At 42.5% G+C, this 23,024-nt stretch overlaps 1 protein-coding gene across 2 annotated transcripts in view; it reads right to left on the bottom strand.

Moving 5' to 3' along the window:
* efhc2 (EF-hand domain (C-terminal) containing 2) overlaps positions 1-23,024 on the bottom strand; it is a 95,650-nt gene that overhangs the window by 14,270 nt on the left and 58,356 nt on the right. For both annotated transcript variants that reach the window (XM_048540893.2, XM_048540892.2), the window contains exons 8-10: positions 10,160-10,325; positions 6,918-7,060; positions 2,722-2,918 (exon numbers count right to left, since the gene is read on the bottom strand). In XM_048540893.2, coding sequence (XP_048396850.1) covers positions 2,722-2,918; positions 6,918-7,060; positions 10,160-10,325 — 506 coding nt within the window. The remainder of the gene's footprint in view (positions 1-2,721; positions 2,919-6,917; positions 7,061-10,159; positions 10,326-23,024) is intronic.

Genomic DNA, 23,024 nt, shown 5'->3' with positions numbered 1-23,024 from the left:
CTCTGATGCTGCCTGGCCTGCTGTGTTCCTCCAGCTCCACACTGTGCTATCTCAGACTCCAGCATAGGCAATTCTTACTATCCCTGACTAAAAGACTAGCAAGTCCAGAATCCTCAGTTGTGGATGTTATCAGTCAGGTGATACTGGCACAGCCAGTCAATGGCATCATTCAATATCAGTTCAGGGCTCAGGGCACTGTCAGTCAAGTGCTTAGGGTAGTCAAGGTCAGGGGGTCCGTGTCATTTTAGTCCGATGAATGGGCCAGAGTGAGTCTTGCAGGTCAGATGCAGCCAATCAGGGAAGTTGTGATAAGCTATTTGGAAGCTGCATAGGTATTGGTCGGATTTTGGTTAAGTTAATTGGGGGATGGCCACAGTCAGTCCTGTGGTCTGCACACTGGAAGTCAAGGGGGATATAAGGGCCCTGTTCTGGAGCTGAGTTAGTAAAGTGGGGAGGTGAAGAGTTAAATGACAGAGTTGGTGGGCATCATTCCCTCTAATCTGTTTTCCTTCTGCAAGGACTTGCAGAACTGCACCGGCATGCCGATCGCCATGCATAGAATCTTGGAGTGGTGAAAATGTGGATGGATCAAACCTGCTAGGATTGACTGGGAGGGCAAGGCAGAAAGGATCATCACCTCTGATCATTAAGAATAAATATGCACACAGAATAAAACCTATATTTGGCTTCATCTGCATAATTAAGTTTGTTACAACTGGATCGTAGATGATCTCACTTCATGTTTGACCATAGCATGGCTTTTGTTTAGAATCGAGGGCGGAATTGCCTTGCGAATTGTGTAAATGTCAAACTATTTACATTTTAAGGCTATGAAGAATTTAACCATTCAGGTTAACTTTGTATAAACAAGGAAAAGGATAAAATTATTGGACTGACACCTCAGTACCTCACTCTATTGCAAGGCCACAGACAACCTCAAGATGCTGCACTTCCCTAGCTTCCACCCTAAACATGTTAAAGAAACCATCCCCTACAAACAACCCCTGCAAATACACAGAATCTGCTCAGACGAGGGGGAACATTATAGGCACTACAGTTGCTGAAAGGCTCCCTCATAAGAATGGGGTATGAGACGCAACTCATTGATTGCCAGTTCCAACAGGCCACAGTGAAAAGCAATCTCCTCAGAAGACCGACATGCAGCATGACTGATAGAGAATCCTTTGTTGTCCAGTACTTCCCTGGAATGGATAAATTACGCTATGTTCTTCACCGCCTTCAACATATCATTGACGACGCTGACCATCTCGCCAATGCCATCCCTGTGCCTCCACTTCTCACCTTCAAACTGCCGCCTAACCTCAAACAAACCATCATATGCAGCAAACTACCCAGCTTTCAGGAGGACAGTGATCAAAACGCCACAATAACCTGCCACGGCAACCTCTGCAAGAAATGTCACATCGTCCACATGGATATTACCATCACATGTGGGAACACCACATGGATGGTATGTACTCATGTGACTTGGCCAATGTTGCCTACCTCATACGCTGCAGGAAAGAATGCCCCAAGGCACGGTACATCAGTGAGACCATGCAAACACTGTGATAACATAAAAATGGTTATGATGCAAAAATCGCCAGGCAGGTCAAGCCTCCAATCTTCAGATAAGTGTCCTCCAAGGCAGCCTTTGAGATACATAACAATGCAGAATCGCTGAGCAGAAACTGATGGCAAAGTTCCATATCTATCAGGACAGCTTCAACCGTGATCTAGGGTTCATGTCATGTTACCTGTAAGCTCACCATACTGTTCTGTAAAATCTTCCTTACTGTTCTGTTTTGACACCATCAGCCTGTTGATACTCCACTATTTGTACTCATCCTTTGTCACTCTTAATGACATTGAATTATCTTGCCATTATCTCTCTTCCTATAAATTCTGTGACTTGTTTTTCCCTCCACTCCACCTGAAGTGATCCGAAAGCTTGCGATTTCAAATAAACCATTGAACTATAACCTGGTGTCATGTGACTTCCAACTTTATACAATTACTTGTTTGCTTTGCAAACTTGACAACTTTAATTCGAACGATGCTGTATACCTGCTGTTCTTTGTTGATGGCATATTGTCATATCAGAGGGCAGAATTGGTGGGAATGCCACACACACCAGTTAGGTTGTAACCTTGATAGTTCATGTTGATTTTGCACTGACACAAGGAGCTCAATCTTAGATAGTGTGCTATTCTATGATGCTATCAGTGCGTAGGTTTGTACCAAAAATGGGTGATAAGTAGGATGACTTTGGATTTGGGAGTCAAAATTGAGGACGCAGTTATAGATGAGTTATATTAAAAATTAAATGGCACATGTTTATGACTACTGGACCCCGGCAGAGTTCGCTCACTGGTCACATCTCTGGAGTGTACTTTTGGATTATCCAATCCATATTCCACAACCAGGTGTTACAAAGCAGGAAGTCGTAGACTTAATATGCATTGCTTACCTGAGAAGAAACGAGTGCGCTTTACCTCCTGCATTAGGAACACCGATAAAGAAGTAGAAAAAAGATGTGTTTTTTTCCCTTCAGGGCACAAGTGTTTAAATTCCAAAATGTATAGCTCTTACCTTGCTTTAAATGATCTGTTCAACAGGTTGCATGTTACTACATAAATACTTTATAAAAATTATTTGCGGGCAATGCCATACAATAAAGGTAACAGTAATAAAAAAGAACCAAAGTGAGGTATAACCTACTTCATCTGCATTCTTTTCCATGTAACAGAAAGTATACTCGTCAGCATCTACCAGACAAAAATAATTCCCGTAGACGCAGAGCCTAGCTCCAATGAATAGATCCTGTTGAGTATAATACTTAGATGGTTCACTCTTAAAAAGTTCTTGGCCAGGTAGTTTTATTCGCCCTCTTTCTAAAAATTTACCACCTGAAATACCTGTAGAAATAATACATATCTTTAGAACACCACAATTTCAAATGCACACGCTGGCCCTGATTTTCCCCATGCTGAACAGTCTGTCTGAAGTGGCAAATATTGCAGTGGGATTGATGTCTGGAACTCAGAATATGGAGATTAAGCCTAGTGGGAGCAGACCTGATCTTAGTGCAATTCTCATGGATAGCCAGGCATCCATTTGGAGAGCTGAGGTGCCCCTGAGGATGTTGTTCCAAGACACCTCAGAATTGGGGTCAAAGATCATTTTTGGGGAGCTGAAGGGGCCCTCTGTGATTGTTAATTGTGGAGAAAAAATTTTATGGAAGCTTTATAATCTCCATGTGAACATTACAATTTGTCAAGAATTTGCAACACCTGTCAATTTTTCTTAATGAATCCAGGTGCTTTTCTCAATAGAGTACAGTCTGCAATAGAATTGAATCATAGAATCCCAGCAGAGTGGAAGCAGGCCATTTGGCCCAAAAAATTCATTCCGATCCTCCAAAGGACATCTGCCTGGGGCAATGTAGTACCTCATATATAATAATAAAAAAATAATTTGACAATAGAGTCCTTGTGGATATTAGGTAAGTCGGAACCATAAGTGATGGAGGAAAGAGTGGTGCATGGAAGTAGGTATGTTGACATAAGGAGTATAAAGGGGCATTAGTTGATGTGGATTAACATTGATGAAAGCTGGGAGTGTGTGTAGGTAAGGGAGAATAAGGGACTGTGAGAACTGAGGACTAGAGGAATAGTTCGTATTTTAATATTTTATTTTAATTATTAATCATAGTGCAAGAGCTCTGAGGCCAGCTTTCTACACAACCTGTCGCAGGAACTGGCAACTTCCTCAGCTCTTCCTGGGTCATCTGGCCTGACATCCAATGCAGCCTACCAGCAACAGATTGCAAAAATTGTGATCAGAGATGATGGGAACTGCAGATGCTGGAGAATCCAAGATAACAAAGTGTGAAGCTGGATGAACACAGCAGGCCAAGCAGCATCTCAGGAGCACAAAAGCTGACGTTTCGGGCCTAGACCCTTCATCAGTGAGGGGGTTGGGGAGAGGGTTCTGAAATAAATAGGGAGAGAGGGGGAGGCGGGCCGAAGATGGAGAGAGGAGAAGATAGGTGGAGAGGAGAGTATAGGTGGGCAGTTAGGGAGGGGATGGGTGAGTCTGGGGAGGATGGACAGGTCAAGGGGGCGGGATGAGGTTAGTAGGTAGGAAATGGAGGTGCGACTTGAGGTGGGAAGAGGGGATAGGCGAGAGGAAGAGCAGGTTAGGGAGGCGCAGACGAGCTGGGCTGGTTTTGGGATGCAGTGGGGGGAGGGGATGAGCTGGGCTGGTTTTGGGATGTAGTGGGGGGAGGGGAGATTTTGAAGCTTGTGAAGTCCATGTTGATACACGGTTCCCAAGCGGAATATGAGTTGCTGTACCTGCAACCTGCGGGTGGCATCATTGTGGCACTGCAGGAGGCCCAGGATGGACATGTCGTCTAAGGAATGGGAGGGGGACTTTAAATGGTTCGTGACTGGGAGGTGCAGTTGTTTATTGCGAACCGAGTGTAGCTGTTCTGCAAAGCAGTCCCCAAGCCTCTGCTTGGTTTCCCCTATGTAGAGGATGCCACAATGGGTACAGTGGATGCAGTATACTACATTGACAGATGTGCAGGTGAACATCTGCTTGATATGGAAAATCATCTTGGGGACTGCAAAAATTCCTGTTTCATGGGGCCAGGATTTCTCCCGTCTCCGTATCTGATCCAGGAATTAAAATTGGGGCGAACACGACAACCTTTAAAAAACGTAATATAGATTTTTGGTTACTAAATAACCAAGAGATATATTCATAGATATTGTGATTAAATAATTAGGGAATGAAACCAAATGGACCTCCTGGCATCGATTAAGGCACTGAAAATGACAATAGGAAACACTGTCCTGCTGATCCCGCAAAGTTCTTCTCAATAACATGGAGTCATACATAGAGGAGGCCCTTTGGCCCATTTGGTCTGTCTTGACCTATCTACATTAATCTCATTTTGCAGTGCTTGGCACATAGCTGTGAATGTTATGTCATTTCAAGCGCTCATCCATGTACTTTTTAAAGGTTTCCTGCCTCAGTTCCCATTCCAGGCAGTGCTCGCTAGATTCTGACCACCCTCTGGGTGAAAACATCTTTCCCCTAACCCTATATAAACGTCCTGCCTTTCAATCTAATATGTTGACCCTTGTTATTGATCCTTTCTATGTACCCTGTCCATGCCCCTCATAATCTTATACACCTCAATCAGATTCCACATCCCACACCGCCTCCCCCAGCCATCTCTGCTGAAAAGAAAACAAGCAGAGCCTATCCAGACCCTCTTCATGGCTAAAATACTCCAACCCATGCCACAACCTGGTGAAAATCCTCTGCACCCCATCCAGTTCAATCCCATCCTTCCTTTGGTGTGGTGATCAGAACTGCACACAGTATCCCAGCTGTAGCCCAACCAAAGTTTTGTACTGGGGCCGAGCGCCAAAGTTATAAAAGTGGTCAGACAGACTTGTGACGCAACAACCTGACTATCATACACCCAGAATCGTTCCTTACACGCAACCTCACAGACAATACCATCACCATACCTGGGTATGTCCTATATGACCTGCAGGATAGGCCTAGCATGGGTGGCAGAACTGTAATGAACAGTCAGAAGGTAGCTGCCCTAATAGACATCAACATTGACTCCAGTACCCACAAAGTCTGAAGACATCAAGTAAAACATGGGTGAGGAAATCTCCTATTAATTACCATGTACCGCACACCTCACTCTGTACCCAAATCAGTACTTCTCCATATTGACCAACACTTGGAGGAAGCACTGAAGATGGCATCAGCACAGCCTGTTCTCTGGGCATGGGACTTCAAGTTCCACCACCAAGAGTGACTTGGCAGTAGCACAACTGATCAAGCTGGTTGAGTCCTACAGGGCATAGCTAGCGGACTGCACGTATGACAGGTGGTGATGAAACACACAAGAAGTACAAACATACTTGATCTCATTCTCACCAATCTGCCAGCCGTGGATGCATCCGTTTATGACAGAGCGGGTAAGAGAGACCACTGGCAAGAATTTGTAGGGCAAAGTCCTGCCTTCCACTTAATACCCTTCATTGTGTTATGTGACACTATCATTGTGCTAAATGGGACAGACTTTGAACAGATCTAGCAACTCAGGACTCGGTAGCCATGAGGCACTTTGGGCCATCAACAGCAGCAGAATTGTACTGCAATATAATATGCAACTTGGTGAGCACATATTCCCCACTCAACTATTACCGTCAAGCCAGGGGATCAATCATGGTTCAGCGTACAGTGCAAGAAGGCAAACCAGGAGCAGCATCAGGCATACCTAAGAATGAGGTGTCGACTTTAATACAATGCAAATACACCGCACTATAGGAAGAGGAGGTGCCAAGGAGACCCACCAGGATGTGGCCTGGGATGTAGCACTTTAGCCATAAATAGAGGCTGAATAGACTTGGGTTATTTTTGGAGCAGTGAAAATCGAGGGGGGACCTAATAGAGGTGTATAATATTATGAGGAAAGGGTTCATAGAAAGCAGAAAGGGAAATTTGGAGCATGGGATCATAACCACCTCCAAGTACCACTCCAACTCGTTCACCATTCTTAACTGGAACTTATGCCATCACTCGTTCATTGTCATAAGTCAAAATCTTGGAACTGTTCTCTTAAAACACCATGGGACTATCTATACCACACAAATAATGTTCATTCAAGAAGGCAACTAACCACAATCTTCTCAAGGGAAACTAGCAAAGGGCGATAAATGCTGGTCTTGCGAGCACCACCTCCCCTCACCCTCACCCCCACACCCACACATTTTATGAATAAGTAAGAGGTAGAGGATTCTAGTCAGATTTATATCACTACAGTGGACAATACAGCCTGACTACAGAATCCTCTGTATAAAATTACAGCAAAAGTTTACCTGAGTTTCGAATAGGAGGTTCAAAAATAGCAATGGTGTCATCACTCAGATAATATGAAATCACAAATTTTCGTTCGCTGTTGATCGGATCATCTGTAATCAGTCTGGCACTGAACCGGAGCACGTTGCTTTCCAGTCCCTGTCTAAAAACAGTAAATTCCAATCAGATACTTAAGTAATCATAACTGATGATTATATTCTATAACGTAAATTACATAGGATATATAAAAACACAAATATTGACTGCAGAAGTAATACCAATAAGAAATAAGCAAAACATAAAAATAAAAATGCTAGACTACATTAAAAAAGAAAATAGTAAAAGGAAACTGTGAAGGTTAACTTAAAAAAAAGAGATGGATTCTCCAGCATCTGCAGTTCCCATTATCACTGCTACTTAATCAGAATTGGGTTAGTATTAACATGAATAGAGATTGGCTAACTAATGGAAGACAGAAAGTTAGGACAAAGAGGGCATTTTCAGGATGGCAACCTGTAACTAATGAAGTACCACAGGGGATCAGTTCTAGGGCCATAATTATTGACCCCTATTAATGATTTGGATGGCAGAAGTGAATGTACCAAGTTTGTGGATGATGTTAAAAAAAGAAGTGAGGATGACACGAGTCTACAGAGGGATAAAGACAGATTGAGCAAGTGAGCGAAAACATGGTAGGTGCAACATAATATGGGAAGATGTAAGGTTATGCTTTGGCTAGAAGAACACAGAGTTGTGAGAGCATGGAATGCGTTGCCAGCAGCAGTTGTGGAAGCAAGGTCATTGGGGACATTTAAGAGACTGCTGGACATGCATATGGTCACAGAAATTTGAGGGTGCATACATGAGGATCAATGGTCGGCACAACATTGTGGGCTGAAGGGCCTGTTCTGTGCTGTACTGTTCTATGTTCTATGTTCTAATTGAAACACTTGAAATGAAGAGGGAAATCTATGAATGATGGAACATAAGACAAATTTTGAAAACACATTTGTTGCATTTTGCAGAATGTGACAGTACAAATTGCAAAAGGGAAAGGGAATCAGTTCCACAGAATAACTCTAGGCAAGGATATACTTTGAAAAACTGGTGGAACACAAGGTAGAAAAAGCATTGGAGCCTGATAGCCTGCATCCTGTAACTCATCAATGTTGTGGAGGAATAATATGAAATGCAAACATTTTGTAAATATTTTAGGATGTAGAAACAGTGTGGCAATTAAATGTTATCTATGGAAACACTTTTATTCAGAAAAAGACAGATCTGCTATTGATAGATCACCCAACATGATGTCAGCCATGAACAAATTCTGGAAGACCATTATGGTATAGGTTAAAATTAATATTTTCCCAAATAGACATATTATTTAAAGAGAGTCTGTATAGGTTTGTAAAAAAGCAGGTCTTGCCTGATAACTTTAAGAGAGTTCTTTGAGGAAGTGAGAGAGAATATTAATTAAGAAATGCAAAAATTCACAAATAGTGCATAAGAATATTTGAAAGTTGCTTAATAAGAAAATAAAAGTGTTTTTTGATGAAATTAAGGTACAGCACATCAAAGGATGCATGGTAGCTGGACAGAAAATTGGTTAACAAATAATAAAAAAGAGATATAGCTGATGTTTCTGAGAATAGATAAACACAAACAGTTAGAGAAGGGTCGCAAACCAAAACATCAAACTTTCCTGCTCCTCTGATGCTGCTTGGCTTGCTGTGTTCATTCAGCTTCACTCCGTGTTATCTCAGTTAGAGCTAGAAACCTGTCTTATAGGTATGGAGTGGATACCTAAGGGTCCAATTTGGGGGTGTTTGAGCAAGGGGGCTAGTGGTGAAGGAAAGGCTGGATTTGGATTGTGTTTTTTACAAACTGCCACTTTTCATATTGGTAAAGCCTTCTCCGTAGAAATTCTATGATTCAGAAATTCTGCCTGAAACAAGCTTACACAAATAAGGGCCTGATGACTATTATAGGTTTCCTTTGTAAATTTTGGTTGCGCACAATGTCAGCATGTGCTCAGCATCAACATTATTCCCTAAACTTCTCCAAATGAACTCGTAAATCATAGTTTGTAGTACCTTAATTTTCACAATTAGGTTAGTTTGCATGTGTGTGGGGTGTGTGTATGTGGGTGTGTGTGTGTGTGTGTGTGTATGGTCTGTGTGTGTGTGTGTGTGTGTGTGTGTGTGTGTGTGGGGGGGGTGTGTGTGGGGGTGTGTGTATGGGGTGTGTGTGTGTATGTGTGTTGGGGGGGTGTGTGTGTGCGTGGTGGGGGTGTACTTTTTTCATGTATTTTATATATTTTTTATATATTTTATATATTTTTACATTTGTACTTTTTTTATACACACATCACTCAGTAATGAATTTACAAGACGAGAAAGCAATCGCAAATGCATAAAGCCATTTAATTTGATAAATGCTTATTCCATTCACCAGAGAACCCTGAAAACCCTACACTGCTGCATAAAAATAATTCAAATGATTCTGGATGCTGACATTCCTGAAAAATAAATGGACCATTAAAATGTGCAATAAAATCCATAAAGAAGAACACGAAAATAAGAAAAATGTGGGAGAAAATTTGTTTGCATCATGATATCATTGAAGATTAGTTTGTGGGCTGTGCGGATAGGCTCTATGTGCTTTCTGTAGCATTGTTTTTAATATATTTTTCCATCTAGATGTTTAAGATTTATATGGTTATTATATAATCCATCAACCACAGGAACTCAACATTTTGAGATCTGCCACTGTTTTTCTATCGTTCAGTGATACCCAAGAAAATACATGCTTACACAAGCTTAAGTTGATAATTTGCAATATATTTCATTATAGAAATCAAAAGGATAGAAGTAACAAGCAGTAATTCAGTTGTGAGCTCCAAATGATGGGAGAAACATTTATTGTTCGTAAAGGCATTCACTTAGGAGAGGCAACAGCCTAGTGGTATTATTGCTGGACTGTTAATCCAGAGATCAACTAATGTTCTGGGGACCCAGCTTCAATAAAAATCTGGAATGAAGAGCCTAACAACGATCATAAATCCATTGTCAATTGTTGGAAAAACTCATCTCGATCACCTTTGTCCTTTAGAGAAAGAAAATGCCATCCTTACCCAGTCTGGCCTGCATGTGACTCCAGACCCACAGCAATGTTGTTGACTCTTAACCACCCTCTTGGCTATTAGAGATGGGCAACAAATGTCTCAGGTTCCCATGCTTACTTGTACAGCGTCTTATCTTACCTGTCCTTCTCCATGAATTTTTTAATATTAGGTTGAGGCGCTTTGGGCACCAGGCCCAAGGTTGAATTGAGCGAGTCCTCCTCTGATCCAAAGCCATTGTATGGAGGGATTTGTCTTTCAATTTTAGTGGTTGGTTTTGACTTGTATTTGACTGGTGTGAAGTCCACTGTTAATTAAGAAACAAAGAAAATCATAAAAGTAAAATACTGTAGATACTGAAAATCTGTAAATTTTCCAGTATTTTCTCTTTTTATTTCAAAAACTCATGTTTGCTTGATTATTACAATCTGAGAAACAATGAAGTGGTTAATCTAATAATACTAAACATATAAAACATTGCACAATCAATACTAGAGATTCTTTCAGTACAACAGATGGTTGAAACTTTATTCCTATTCACGGTATGGTTACTTAAAATGTATATGAATGATTTATAGACATTAAAGTTCAATTTCCAACAAACTACAACAAACAACTGAGTCTTTAGACAGTGCTTTGAAGCACAGTTTCTTCCACATTCTGATAAAGAATTCATACTGACTTTGAGTGCATCAATTTCTTATTCTTGTATTGAGTAATAAAGGAGATCGCAGTATTTGTATTGTATTTTTCTTTTATTCACTCACGGGATGTGGGCATTGTTGACTGGCCAGCATTTATTACTAATTCCAGTTGTCTTTGAGAGGTTGGTAGTGAGCTGCTTTCTTGAACTGCTGCAGTCCATCTGCTGCAGGTGGACCCTCAATACCATTAGGGAGGAATGCCAGGATTTTGACCCAGTGACAGGGAAAGGATCGGCAATATATTTTCCAGTCAGATTAGTAAGTGTCTTGGAGGGGTACTTGCAGGTGGGGTGTTCCAATGTACCTTCTGCCCTTTTCCTTCCAGACGAAAGTGGTTGTGGGTTTGGAAGGTGCTGTCTAAGGATTTTTGGTGAACTTATGCAGTGCCTCTTGTAGATAATACATACTGGTGCTACTGAAATTTCATGGTGGAGAAAGTGGATGTTTGATGAGGTGCTAATGAAGTGGGCTTCTTTGTTCTGTAAGGAGTCAAGCTTCTTGAGTGTTGTTGAGGCTGTACTCATCCAGGCAAGTGGGCAGTATTACATCACACTCCTGACTTGTGCTTTGTAGATGATGAACAGGTTTTGGGAAGTCAGAAGGTGAATTACTCACTGCAGTGCACCTCGCCTCTGACCTGCTTTTGTAGCCACTGCATTTATATGGTGAGTCCAGCTGAGTTTCCAGTCAATGGTAACCACACATCCCCGCTACCCCCTCCCCACTCTTGCCATCCAGCATGTTGATAATATGGAATTCAATGTTGGTAATGCCATTGAATGTGAAGGAGTGGAGGTCAGATTCTCTCATCGTGGAGATGATAAGAGTCTGGTATTGTGTGGGGTGAATGTTACTTGGCACTTTTCAGCCCAAGCCTGGACATTGTCCAGGTCTTGTTGTTTTTAAATGTGGACTGCAATCAATATCTGAACAAAGTCCTCCAAACAAAAAATGCTGAACATTACATTACAATATGTAATGGCTCCAAATCCCCTGGATTCTGCATTGCAGTTGACTGTGCAATCCCGCATTGACCCCAGCAGTGTTTATGGAATCAATAGAAGGTTATTCCACTTGAATACATGCATCATTCAGACTGCTGAAAACTCCTGTATCTACTTGTGTAGGGATCAAAAGAGGGTAAGGAAGATAGATATACTGAAGTGTGAAAAGGGTTGTCTACTTGCTCTTTCTGCTCAACAAGTGAGTTTCCACAGCCCATGCATGGGTGTATTCTTCAGAATATTGAAAATTTCAGTATCTATTTAGAAAGGAGGAAGACAGTAAGGAGGAAGGATCAACTGAAATGAGAAAGATGTTGTCCATTTACCCTCCAAATTCACCTAGAGTTTTAATGGACTCAATCAAGAGGAATCAACATAAAAAAATCTTTTAAAACATTCTTAGCTTTCGGAGGTCCAGACTGATTGCCTGGCCTGGATTTCATCAGTGGGGTCCATAGGAACATAGAAACTGCAGCAGGCTATCAAGCCTGGCCACCATTCTATATAATGGCTAATCATCTTCTCAGTGCCATTATCCCACATAATGTCCATATTTCTAATGTCATTAGGCTCCAGACACCTATTGACTTTTGTTATGAGCATGCTCAATGATTGGGTTTACAGAGCCCTATGGGAAAGAGAATTCCAAAGATTCAACACGATTCTTTCTTATCTCAGACTTAAATGGCCTACACCTTATCTTGACACTACGTCCCCTCCTTGTGTGGACACCCCCAGGTACAGGAAACATCCAATCTATATCTACCTGGTGTCAGACAAGTGGGAAGGGAGGTAAATTTAAATTCTGATTGCCTCCCTACATGCACAAGAGTCACTGAGCTTTTAGGAAGCTGAAGCAGTTATTTTAATCAACTGATTTTATTATGGTATGAATCACATGCAGGTCAGGTTGTACTTGAATACAGACATCCTGGCTTAGAGGCAGCGATACAACCACAACATCCACAACCTGAGCTACAAATCTACTCTAAAATCTTTGAGTTTAAAACATATCTGCTGAGAACGGGAACAAAATTTCTAAACATGGAAACCATCTGCCATTATTAAAGGTCATTCTGCAAAAATTAACACAGGATTTTTAGGTCTGCTAAATTTCCTATTCCTTTACATTTCCTACTTTTTCAGATTTCCAGCATCTGCAGTATTTTGCTACTCTGTCACAATAACTATTGATCTATCTTTTGTCGCACTGTGTCTGGCCTCTCAAAACATTTAAGGAGCTTTCTGCAGTGTCAGCAAAAGCACTGGCTGTGTAATTAATCCTGCCTGCCAATCCACCTGCTACAGCTTGTCCCAACATTACTGTTATTGTTCAACATGAAGTCCCATTGCTGGAAAGTAAGCATGCGTACTGGCATCTGAAACTAGCTTTCAAAGATGTTATTGCCATGAGTCTGATGATATCTTTTGACTCCTAGAGTGCGTGGAGGTCTTATTGGAGTCATAATCTAGAATTGACAGATTTATGACAATAGAAAAATTGAAAGATTGAAATCAGTAAGCAAAACAGGATTTACTGGAAAAAATATTCAACATTAGCAAAAAGTAGGAATCAGTCAATGTTTCGAGGTTCTGTTGGACTAGTAGAACACAATAACCTAACAATGCTACTCTTTGCACTCTCACAGCAAATTTTCAGAAAAGTGATCCTCAATGGAATAATCCTGGAGATTATTTAAATAAAGCAAATTATGTAGGAAGTGCCACACAAACATTTGTCAAGTAGAGATTTAAATGCAGAAATGATTAGATTCAAACTCTCCTGGAAAAATTCACTGTATCTGATTAAACTGATTATTTGATTTGATTGGATTTGATTTATTGTTGTCATTTAACCGGAGTACAGTGAAAAGTTTTGTTTTGTGAGTAGTACAGGCAGATCATAATAAACAAGGACATACAGATCACAGGGTGCACAGACAAAGCACGGCATACAAGGTCATTACTACACAGGAGGTGCACAAAAGCAAGGTCAACATTAGATTTGAAATTAGAGAGGTCTATTCAGCAGGCTGATAAACTGCAGGGAAGAAGCTGTCCTTGAACCTGTTGGTCCGTGTGTTCAAGTTTCTCTATGTTCTGCCTGTGGAAGAGGTTGGAAGGGAATATTACCGAGGTGGCAAGGGTTCAATGATGTTGGCAGCCTTTCCACTGCATTGAGAAGTATATGTGGAGTCCACTGATGGTATGGTGGCTTCCATGTCCATATAACTTTCTGGAGTTTCTTACAGTCCTGGGTACAGCAGCTGCCATACCAAGCTGTTATTCACCCAGATAGAATGCTTTCTATGCTGCATCTGTAAAAGTTGGTGAGGTCCTTATGGACATGCTGAATTTTCTAACCCTCCTGTTGTGCCTTCTTGGCCATCGCATCTACATGGGAGGTCCAGAACAGATTGTCAGAGGCCTAGGAACTTGACGCTGTCGACCCTCTCCATCTCAGCTGTGTTGATGTGGATAGTGGCATGTCCTCCTCCTTTCTTCCTAAAGTCAATTATCAGTTCTTTTGTTTTTGCTGACATTGAGAAAGAGAGATTCTTATCATTGCGCTACAACACCAACTCGTTTCTATATTCTGTATTCTCATCATTGTTTGGTATCCGGTTTACGATTGTGGTGTTGTCAGCAAACTTGCAGATGGCATTCATAAGAATCATGAAATCCCTACAGTATGGAAACAGGCCATTCAACCCAATGAGTCCACACTTACCCTCCAAAAAGCATCCCATCTAGGCCCATCCCCTACTTTTTCTCTGTCACACTACATTCCCACGCTAACACACTTAACCTACCCATCCCTGAACACTATGAGCAATTTAGCACGGCCAAACCACCTAACCTGCACATCTTTGGGCTGTGGGAGGAAACTGGAGCACCTGGAGGAAACCCACACCAAAATGGGGAGAATGCAAACTCTACAAAGACAGTCAGCCAGGGTGGAATCGAACCTGGGTCCCTGGCGCTATGAGACAGCAGTGCTAACCATTGTGTCACCATGCCGCCCAAATATGAAATTTGGCTACACAGTCGTGAGTGGTCTGTCCTGCTTGTTATTTATGTGGTCCGATCTGTCATGTTAGTAGTAGTCGTAGTGTAGCTGTGGGTTTGTGTGCTACCATGATTCCTCGTGGTTGGAGTACTCATCTCTTGTGGTCATCTCTGAGATGTTCTTGATCTATGGCAGGGTGACTAGTGTATTTGGGCATGCTGTGTCTTCCTGTTGTTGTCTATTGCATAAAAACTGGCAGACTATACTTTTTGGGTAGCCGTTGTTTTTAAAGATGCTGTGGAGCTGTTCTTCTGCTTTGCGCAGAGCGACAATGCTTCATTGTAGGCTCACTGATGATGTTACCTAGTATGGTGATGAAATGTCTGCAAACCAACCTACCAGCTCGGCGAACAAATCAGCAACTTCATATGAGAATCTTATTAATAGAATAACAAAATTACAGACTTCGGCAGTAATTGTAAAGAGAGATTCTAGTGGTTTAAATTCACCCTGGAGCTTTAAATAAAATGGGTGATATTAGATCAGTCACATATTATATAGGCTCCCTGCTAAGTTTGCAGAGAACCTGAAAATAGGAAAATAGGAAAGGCACATAGGAATTTAGCAGTTTGTGCGCAAAAATCACAAATAGCTAACATAGAGGTTCGGCTGAAAATTGGGAAAGCAAATGAAATGTTTGCCTTTATTTCAAAGGGAATGGAACATAAAAGTTGGGAAATCTTGCTGAAACTATCCAAAGCACTGGTTAGACCACATCTGGAATACTGTGAGGTCTTAGTCCCTTGTCTCAGGAAAGATACACTGACATTGGGAATAGAGTGTGGTTGGTGACTTGTCAGAGTTCATTTGCCAATCAGCACTCTACTCTCACACAGTTTAAATGCTGGTTTTACCCATAAATTGGTATTCTTACAAATTGTTCTGACGAATGCAAGTCTAAAAGCTTTGATGAATTGCATCTTTTTTCAGCAATAATGTATTTTGGTGCACTAACTGAATTGAGAAAAATAGCATAAGAATTTGAAGACTCAAAAGGGTTTCCTTCACTATTTTAAGTGATCTTATTTCATGAATTTGCTCAATAATTACAAGGCTATTCATCAACTTTCTATTCAAAGAATTGAGAATTGCTCCATGGTTCAGTAGCCCAATGTCACAGTGGAAAGAGCAGAATAAGCCTTTGTGCTCACTAAATTTTCTATAATTGGGGCAAAATATTGGAATCAGTGAAAAATGTTAGGTACCAAGCACTTGGTTCAAATGGAAGAAGATAAACAATATATCTCCCAATGGTTTGTGGTTGGTTCTCGAGAGCAGATCAGCTATCTACTTACAATCTAAATCAGACAACTTATATGATGCAAAATAAACTACGGTAAGCAGAATAAACAGAATAAATCTAACTGAAAGTTTTCATGTCTTATTTGGGAAGGTTGCATGGTGGGATTACTTATGTATCAGAATTTACAGCAAATATTTTATTACAAAAAGATGTTCTGCAGGTTTCTTCAGTTATCTCTACTATATTCATTCATCTGTATAAAAATGAACACTGAGAAGACTATCCAACACTCAAATGACCTGCATTTGTCTGTTTCCTCTTCAAGGTGTCCTCCAAGATCAACAGCGCCACCAAGTGACCGCATGAATTAGAAAATGTTTTTGATACAAAACTGTACAAATAGGCTTAATTTTGTCTCAATGCCATTATTCAATACCTCTCGTCTCTCTACATAACTTGTCAAGGTTATTTGAAGCCAATTCTAATCCATTTCTTTTCAAACAAGTGATCAAGTAGGAATTTGTACAAATGTGTGGCTGGGAGTTCAGTAGAGGTCATTCAACCAATTAAGACTACTGCAAAAACTACATTAAATCTACATTAGCCCCACTTTCCTCCACTTGCCCCACAGCTTTGAACTTTATGAAATTTAAAGTGTTCATCCAAGTATTTTTAAAGGTTGTGGGGTTACATGCTTCTATTGCTCTCCTGGGCATGCATTCCAGACCGAGACCACATGCTGAGTGAAATAATTTTTCTTCAAATCCTCTCTAAACCCTGACCCTTGTTAATGAGCTTTCAACTAAGGGGAACCAACTGCTTTCTTTGTCCATGCCCCTCAATCCTACACAGTTTAGTCAGGTCCCTCCTCACCCTTCCTCAATCCAAAGTAAACAAACTGATATAATCCAGCCTCTTGTCACAGCTAAAGTGCCCCATCCGAGGTAACATCCTGGGGAATTTCTGCTGTACCCCTCCAGTGCAATTGCATCCCATCTATAGTCTGGTGATCAGAAATGCGCACAGTGTTCCAGCTTTATGTAAATCAATGCCACTCCACCATTAGCTGCCCTCGCAGAAGTACAGTTTATGTTTCCCACTTTTGTTTCCAGTAGCTATGACTGCTGCTGTCTTACTGCAATGGAATGCACTAGTCGCTTTGTGGATGGTGCAAGCAAAGAACACAGCTTCACAACTTACTCCATCCACATTGCTGGGAATATAGGGAAGTGCTGCCCACTTTAACATCACATGCAGATTTTCATTCACCAAAATATCAGTGATATGTTGCTGAGTCTGGAGTTACATGTTGGCCAGACCAGGCAATAATAGCAGTTTTCTTCTCTAAAGGATATTTAATGAACCAGAGTTTTCTTTTATCATGACAATTAACTATGGTTTCATGGTTATCATTAATTGTTAATTCTAGACTTTTTTTGATTCAAATTCTACCAATGCCATGTCTGGATTTGAACCTTAGTTCCCAGAACATTACTTGGGTTTCTGGATTATTGGTCTAGCATTAATTCTACTGGGTCATTTCCTTGTATTATACTACAAACCGGTTAGGTACATCCAGGTTGTAAGACAAAGCAGCACAATTCCATTGATGCTGAACAGAAGAGTCAAAGGAAAAACAATGGCAGCCCAAACATTTCTAGCTACTTCTGGTATCCCTGACTGAAAAGGCGCAAACCCAGGTGATCCTTGCATGCACAGAAAATATGTAGTGATGGCAGTTTTCACATATTCTGCCAACTTTAGCCAGACAGCCTCAGTTAACATCCTCTCTCACACATCGAGAAATGAACGTACATTCCTGCCAGTTGTCAATAAAACCTATTCAATGCACACAATATCAAGGAACGATGGAAGCACTGGATAGTACAAAGGTTATCTGGTCAGACATTATTCTAGCAATAGTACTGAAGACTGGTTTTCCAGAACAAGCTGTGCCCGGAGCCAAGATTTTCCAGTACAGCTCTAACATTGCCATCTACCCAACAGTGTGGAATATTGAACAAAAACAGAAGTTGCTGGAAAAGATCAGCAGGTCTGGCAGCATCTGTGAAGAAAAATCAGAGTTAAAGTTTTGGATCCAGTGACCCTTCCTCAGAACTGATAGTAGCTAGGAAAATGTTGGTATATATGCAGAGAATATGGCCGGGGTAAGGGGTAACAATAGGTGGGGATAGAGCCCAACGAGAGAGAAGAGCAGTTTGATAGACAAAGGAGTCGATAACAATCTGGCTTGGAGGGTGAATAGCTGTTAACGGGGACCATTACTGACTAACAATACCAAAGAGGAAGAAAGATCCTAAGGTTCATACCAAAGAGGAAGAAAGATCCTAAGGGGAGGCGGGGGCAGCCGTGGCTGACGAGGGAAGTTAAGGAATGTATAAAAATAAAAGAGAAGTATAACATAGCAAAGATGAGTGGGAAGCCGGAGGGCTGAGAAGCTTTTAAAGAGCAACAGCGGATAACTAAAAAGGCAATACACAGAGAAAAGATGAGCTATGAAGGAAAACTGGCCAAAAATATAAAGGAGGATAGTAAAAGCTTTTTTAGGTATGTGAAAAGAAAAAAATGGTTACGACTAAAATTGGGCCCTTGAAGTCAGAAACGGGTGAATTTATTATGGGGAACAAGGAAATGGCAGATGAGTTGAATAGGTACTTTGGATCTGTCTTCACGAGGGAAGACACAAGCAATCTCCCAGATGCAGTAGTGGCTGAAGGACCGAGGGTAATGGACGAACTGAAGGGTATTTATATTAGGCAGGAAATGATGTTGGATAGACTGTTAGGTCTGAAGGCTGATAAGTCCCTGGGACCTGATGGTTTGCATCCCAGGGTACTTAAGGAGGTGGCTCTAGAAATTGTGGACGCGTTGGTAATTATTTTCCAAGGTTCTATAGATTCAGGATCAGTTCCTGCGGATTGGAGGGTGGCAAATGTTGTCCCACTTTTCAAGAAAGGAGGGAGAGAGAAAACAGGAAATTACAGACCGGTTAGCCTGATGTCAGTGGTGGGAAAGATGCTGGAGTCAATTATAAAAGATGAAATTACGACTCATTTGGATAGCAGTAACAGAATAGGTCAGAGTCAGCATGGATTTACGAAGGGGAAATCGTGCTTGACTAATCTTCTGGAATTTTTTGAGGATGTATCTGTGAAGATGGATAAGGGAGAGCCAGTGGATGTAGTGTACCTGGACTTTCAGAAAGCCTTTGATAAAGTCCCACATAGGAGGTTGGTGAACAAAATTAGGGCACATGGTATTGGGGGAAAAATACTGAGTTGGATTGAAAATTGGCTGGCTGACAGGAAGCAAAGAGTAGTGATAAACGGGTCCCTTTTGGAATGGCAGGCAGTGACCAGTAGGGTACCACAAGGTTCGATGCTGGGACCACAGCTGTTTACAATATATATTAATGATATAGACGAAGGCATTAGAAGTAATATTAGCAAATTTGCGGATGACACAAAGTTGGGTGGCAGTGTGAAATGTGAGGAGCATGTTATTAGAATACAGGGTGACTTGGACAGGCTTGGTGAGTGGGCAGATGCATGGCATATGCAGTTTAATGTGGATAAATGTGTGGTTACACACTTTGGTGGCAAGAACAGGGAGGCAGATTACTATCTCAATGGAGTCAAGTTAGGTAAAGGGGAAGCACAACGAGATCTAGGTATTCTTGTACATCAGTCAATGAAAGCAAGCATGCAGGTACAGCAGGTAATGAAGAAAGCTAATAGCATGTAATAGCATGCTGGCCTTCATCACAATAGGAATTGAGTATAGGAGCAAAGAGGTCCTTCTGGAGCTGTACAGGGCCCTGGTGAGACTGCACCTGGAGTATTGTGTGCAGTTTTGGTCTCCCAATTTGAGGAAGGACATTCTTGCTATTGAGGGAGTGCAGCGTAGGTTCACAAGGTCAATTCCCAGAATGGCGGGACTATCATATGTTGAAAGATTGGAGTGATTGGGCTTGTATACTCTTGAGTTTAGAAGGATGAGAGGGGATCTGATTGAGACATATAAGATTATTAAGGGATTGGACACTGTGGAGGCAGGAAGCATGTTTCCGCTGATGGATGAGTCCAGGACCAGAGGACACAGTTTAACAATAAGGGGTAGGCCATTTAGAACAGCGTTGAGGAAAAACTTTTTCACCCAGAGAGTGGTGGATATATGGAATGCTCAGCCCCAGAGGGCAGTGGAGGCCAACTCTCTGGATGCTTTCAAGAAAGAGATAGAGACAGCTCTTAAAGATAGTGGAATCAAGGGTTATGGGGATAAGGCAGGAACAGGATACTGATTGTGGATGATCAGCCATGATCATAATGAATGGTGGTTCTGGCTCGAAGGGCCGAATGGCCTACTCCAGTACCTATTGTCTATTGTGTGTAAAGGCAGACAATGTGATAAGGAGGCCTGGTGTGAGGGGACTGGGGCTTGGGCATGGGACTGTTTAAACACTAAAATTATTGAACTCAGTATTGAGTCCAGAGGGCTGCAGGGCTTGTGCTGGGCTTTGCTGGAACACTGCAGCAAGCTTAAGACAGAGATGTTGGCCAGCGACCACGGTGATGTATTAAAGTGGCAGGTAATTGGAAGCTCAGGGTCTTTTTGCGGGCAGAATGAAGATGTTCTGCGAAGTAGTCAACCAGTCTACGCTTCGTTTTCCCGATCGCTGTTGCGTGAGGGAGCAGAGGGTGTGAGGCCTTGTAGTGTGGGAGGTGGTTAACAGCCCTGTCGACAACAGTGCTGGGGAATTCTTGGTTGAGGAAGAAGGTGGACATTTCAGAGGCTCCCTTGTCGAAGTTGTCCTCATCACAACATATGTGACAGAGATGGAGGAACTGGGAGAATGGACTGGGCTCTTTATAGGAAGCAGGGTTCAAGGATGTATAGTCCAGGTATCTGTGGGGGATCTAGGCCCAAAATGTCAGCCTTCGTGCTCCTCTGATGCTGCTTGGCCTGCTGTGTTCATCCAGCTCTGCACCTTGTTATCTGTGGGAATTGGTGGGTTTATAGTAGGCATTAGTTTCTATAAACCCACCAATTTGGGGCGGCATGGTGGCTCAGTGGTTAGCACTGTAGCCTCACAGCACCAGGGGCCTGGGTTCGATTCCAGCCTCGGGTAACCGTCTGTGTGGAGTTTGCACATTCTCCCCATGTCTGCGTGGGTTTCCTGCGGGTCCTCTGGTTTCCTCCCACAGTCCAAAGATGTGCAGGTTAGGTGGATTGGCCATGCTAAATTGCCCATAGTGTTCAGGAGTGTTTGGGTTATAGGCGGATGGATCTGGGTGGGATGCTCCAAGGGGCGGTGTGGACTTGTTGGGCCGAAGGGCCTGTTTCCACACTGTAGGGAATCTAAAAATTGTGAGAGGAATCACAGATGTATGTGGGGAGGACCTGCATCAGGAGAGAAAAATCTGAGTCAAGGTAGGAAGAGATGAGTTCTGTGGGGCAGGAGCAGGCTGAAACAATGGATCTGCCCAGACAGTCCTGTTTGTGGATTTTTGGAAGGAAGTAGAAGCAAGCTCTGCGGGGCTGGGAGATTGTCAGCCTGGAAGCAGCGAGGGGAGGTCACCAGATGAAATGAGGTCAGTTACTATGGTGGATACAATGTCCTGATGTTCCATGGTGGGGCTACGGTTCAGGAGAAGGTATCTGACAGCTGGCCCTAAGCCTCTGCAATGTAGAGGTCAGTACTCCAGAATCCAACAGCACCACTCTTATCAGCAAGCTTAGGGTCAGGCTTAGCAAAATCAGGGTTGGATCTAAGAACATGGCGTGCAGTCAGTTTGGAGGGAGATAGGTTCGATTGAGTGAGTGGGGGAAGAGAAATTAAGGCGACAAATGTCATGTTGACAGTTCTCAATGAACAGATCGAGTGCAGGTAAAAGGCCACAGGGAGGGGTTCAGGTGAAGGGGGAATGCTAGAACTGGGCGAATGGGTCTGAGGGTCAGGAAGAGGGCTGTTGTCAAAAGAAATGGGCACAAGAAGTGAAAACAGCAGACGAAGAGCTCGACATCATGTCATGCCTGAAATTTGTTCAGGTAGGGACACAGTGAGATAAAGCTGAGACCTCTGCTGAGTACTGAATGTTAAGCATAGGAGAGCAGAAGGTTAGGTGGGATAGTGAATTCCTGACAGGAGGTGGGGTTTGTGGGGGGTTGGAGTCAGAGGGCTAGGAAGGTTCCAGAGGGCCACTGTGACTCCGAGTTGTTGCATCTTGTGGGCCTTGATGCCTGAAAGGAAAAGAAAAAGTTTCTTGTTAGCATGGCAAATGAGCCGGAAGGATGAAGTGGAACCGTGGAGTGGCGCAGCCCCAATCTAGCGTGATGCGATGCTGTTGGAGAGAGAAGCATGTTGCGAGGAGGCCAACTCAACAAAGGAGCATCTGAAATGTCCACCTTCTTCCTCAACTGAGGATTCCCCAGCACCGCTGTTGACAGGGCCCTCAACAGGGTTCGACACACTGCTGCATGTCTGCCCTCCCTCCCTCTCTTTCCTTCCCAACAGCGATACAACTCCCCTTGTCCTTACCTACCATGCCACCAGCATCTACATCCAGAAGGTCATCAGATGCTATTTCTGCCACCTCCAGTGAGATGCCACCATGAAACACATATTCCCTTCCCCTCCTTTGTCATCCTTCCACTCTGGAACACCCTGATCCATTTTTCCTTCACTCCCAAAACCCCTCCACAATCCCATAGCACTTAACCCTGCAACTGCCAAAGGTGTAACACCTGCCCATTTACCTCTTCGCTCTCCAGTATTCAAGGGCCCAAACATTCCTTCCAGGTAAAGTAACACACCATCCCGTTTCCTGATCAACATTTCTGGCTCTGCTGGAGCAACTCAGAAGTGCTCCAGCAAAGCTCAGTGCAAGCTGGAAAAACAACACATTTTTCACTTGGGGTCCTGCAGCCCTCCAGACTCAATGTCAAGTTCAATAATTTTAGGGTC

This window comes from Stegostoma tigrinum, chromosome 12, assembly GCF_030684315.1.
Source record: "Stegostoma tigrinum isolate sSteTig4 chromosome 12, sSteTig4.hap1, whole genome shotgun sequence".
NCBI classification, from domain to species: Eukaryota; Metazoa; Chordata; class Chondrichthyes; order Orectolobiformes; family Stegostomatidae; genus Stegostoma; species Stegostoma tigrinum.
Note: the sequence above shows the minus strand (reverse complement) of the source record. Positions and strands in the feature narration are given on the sequence as shown.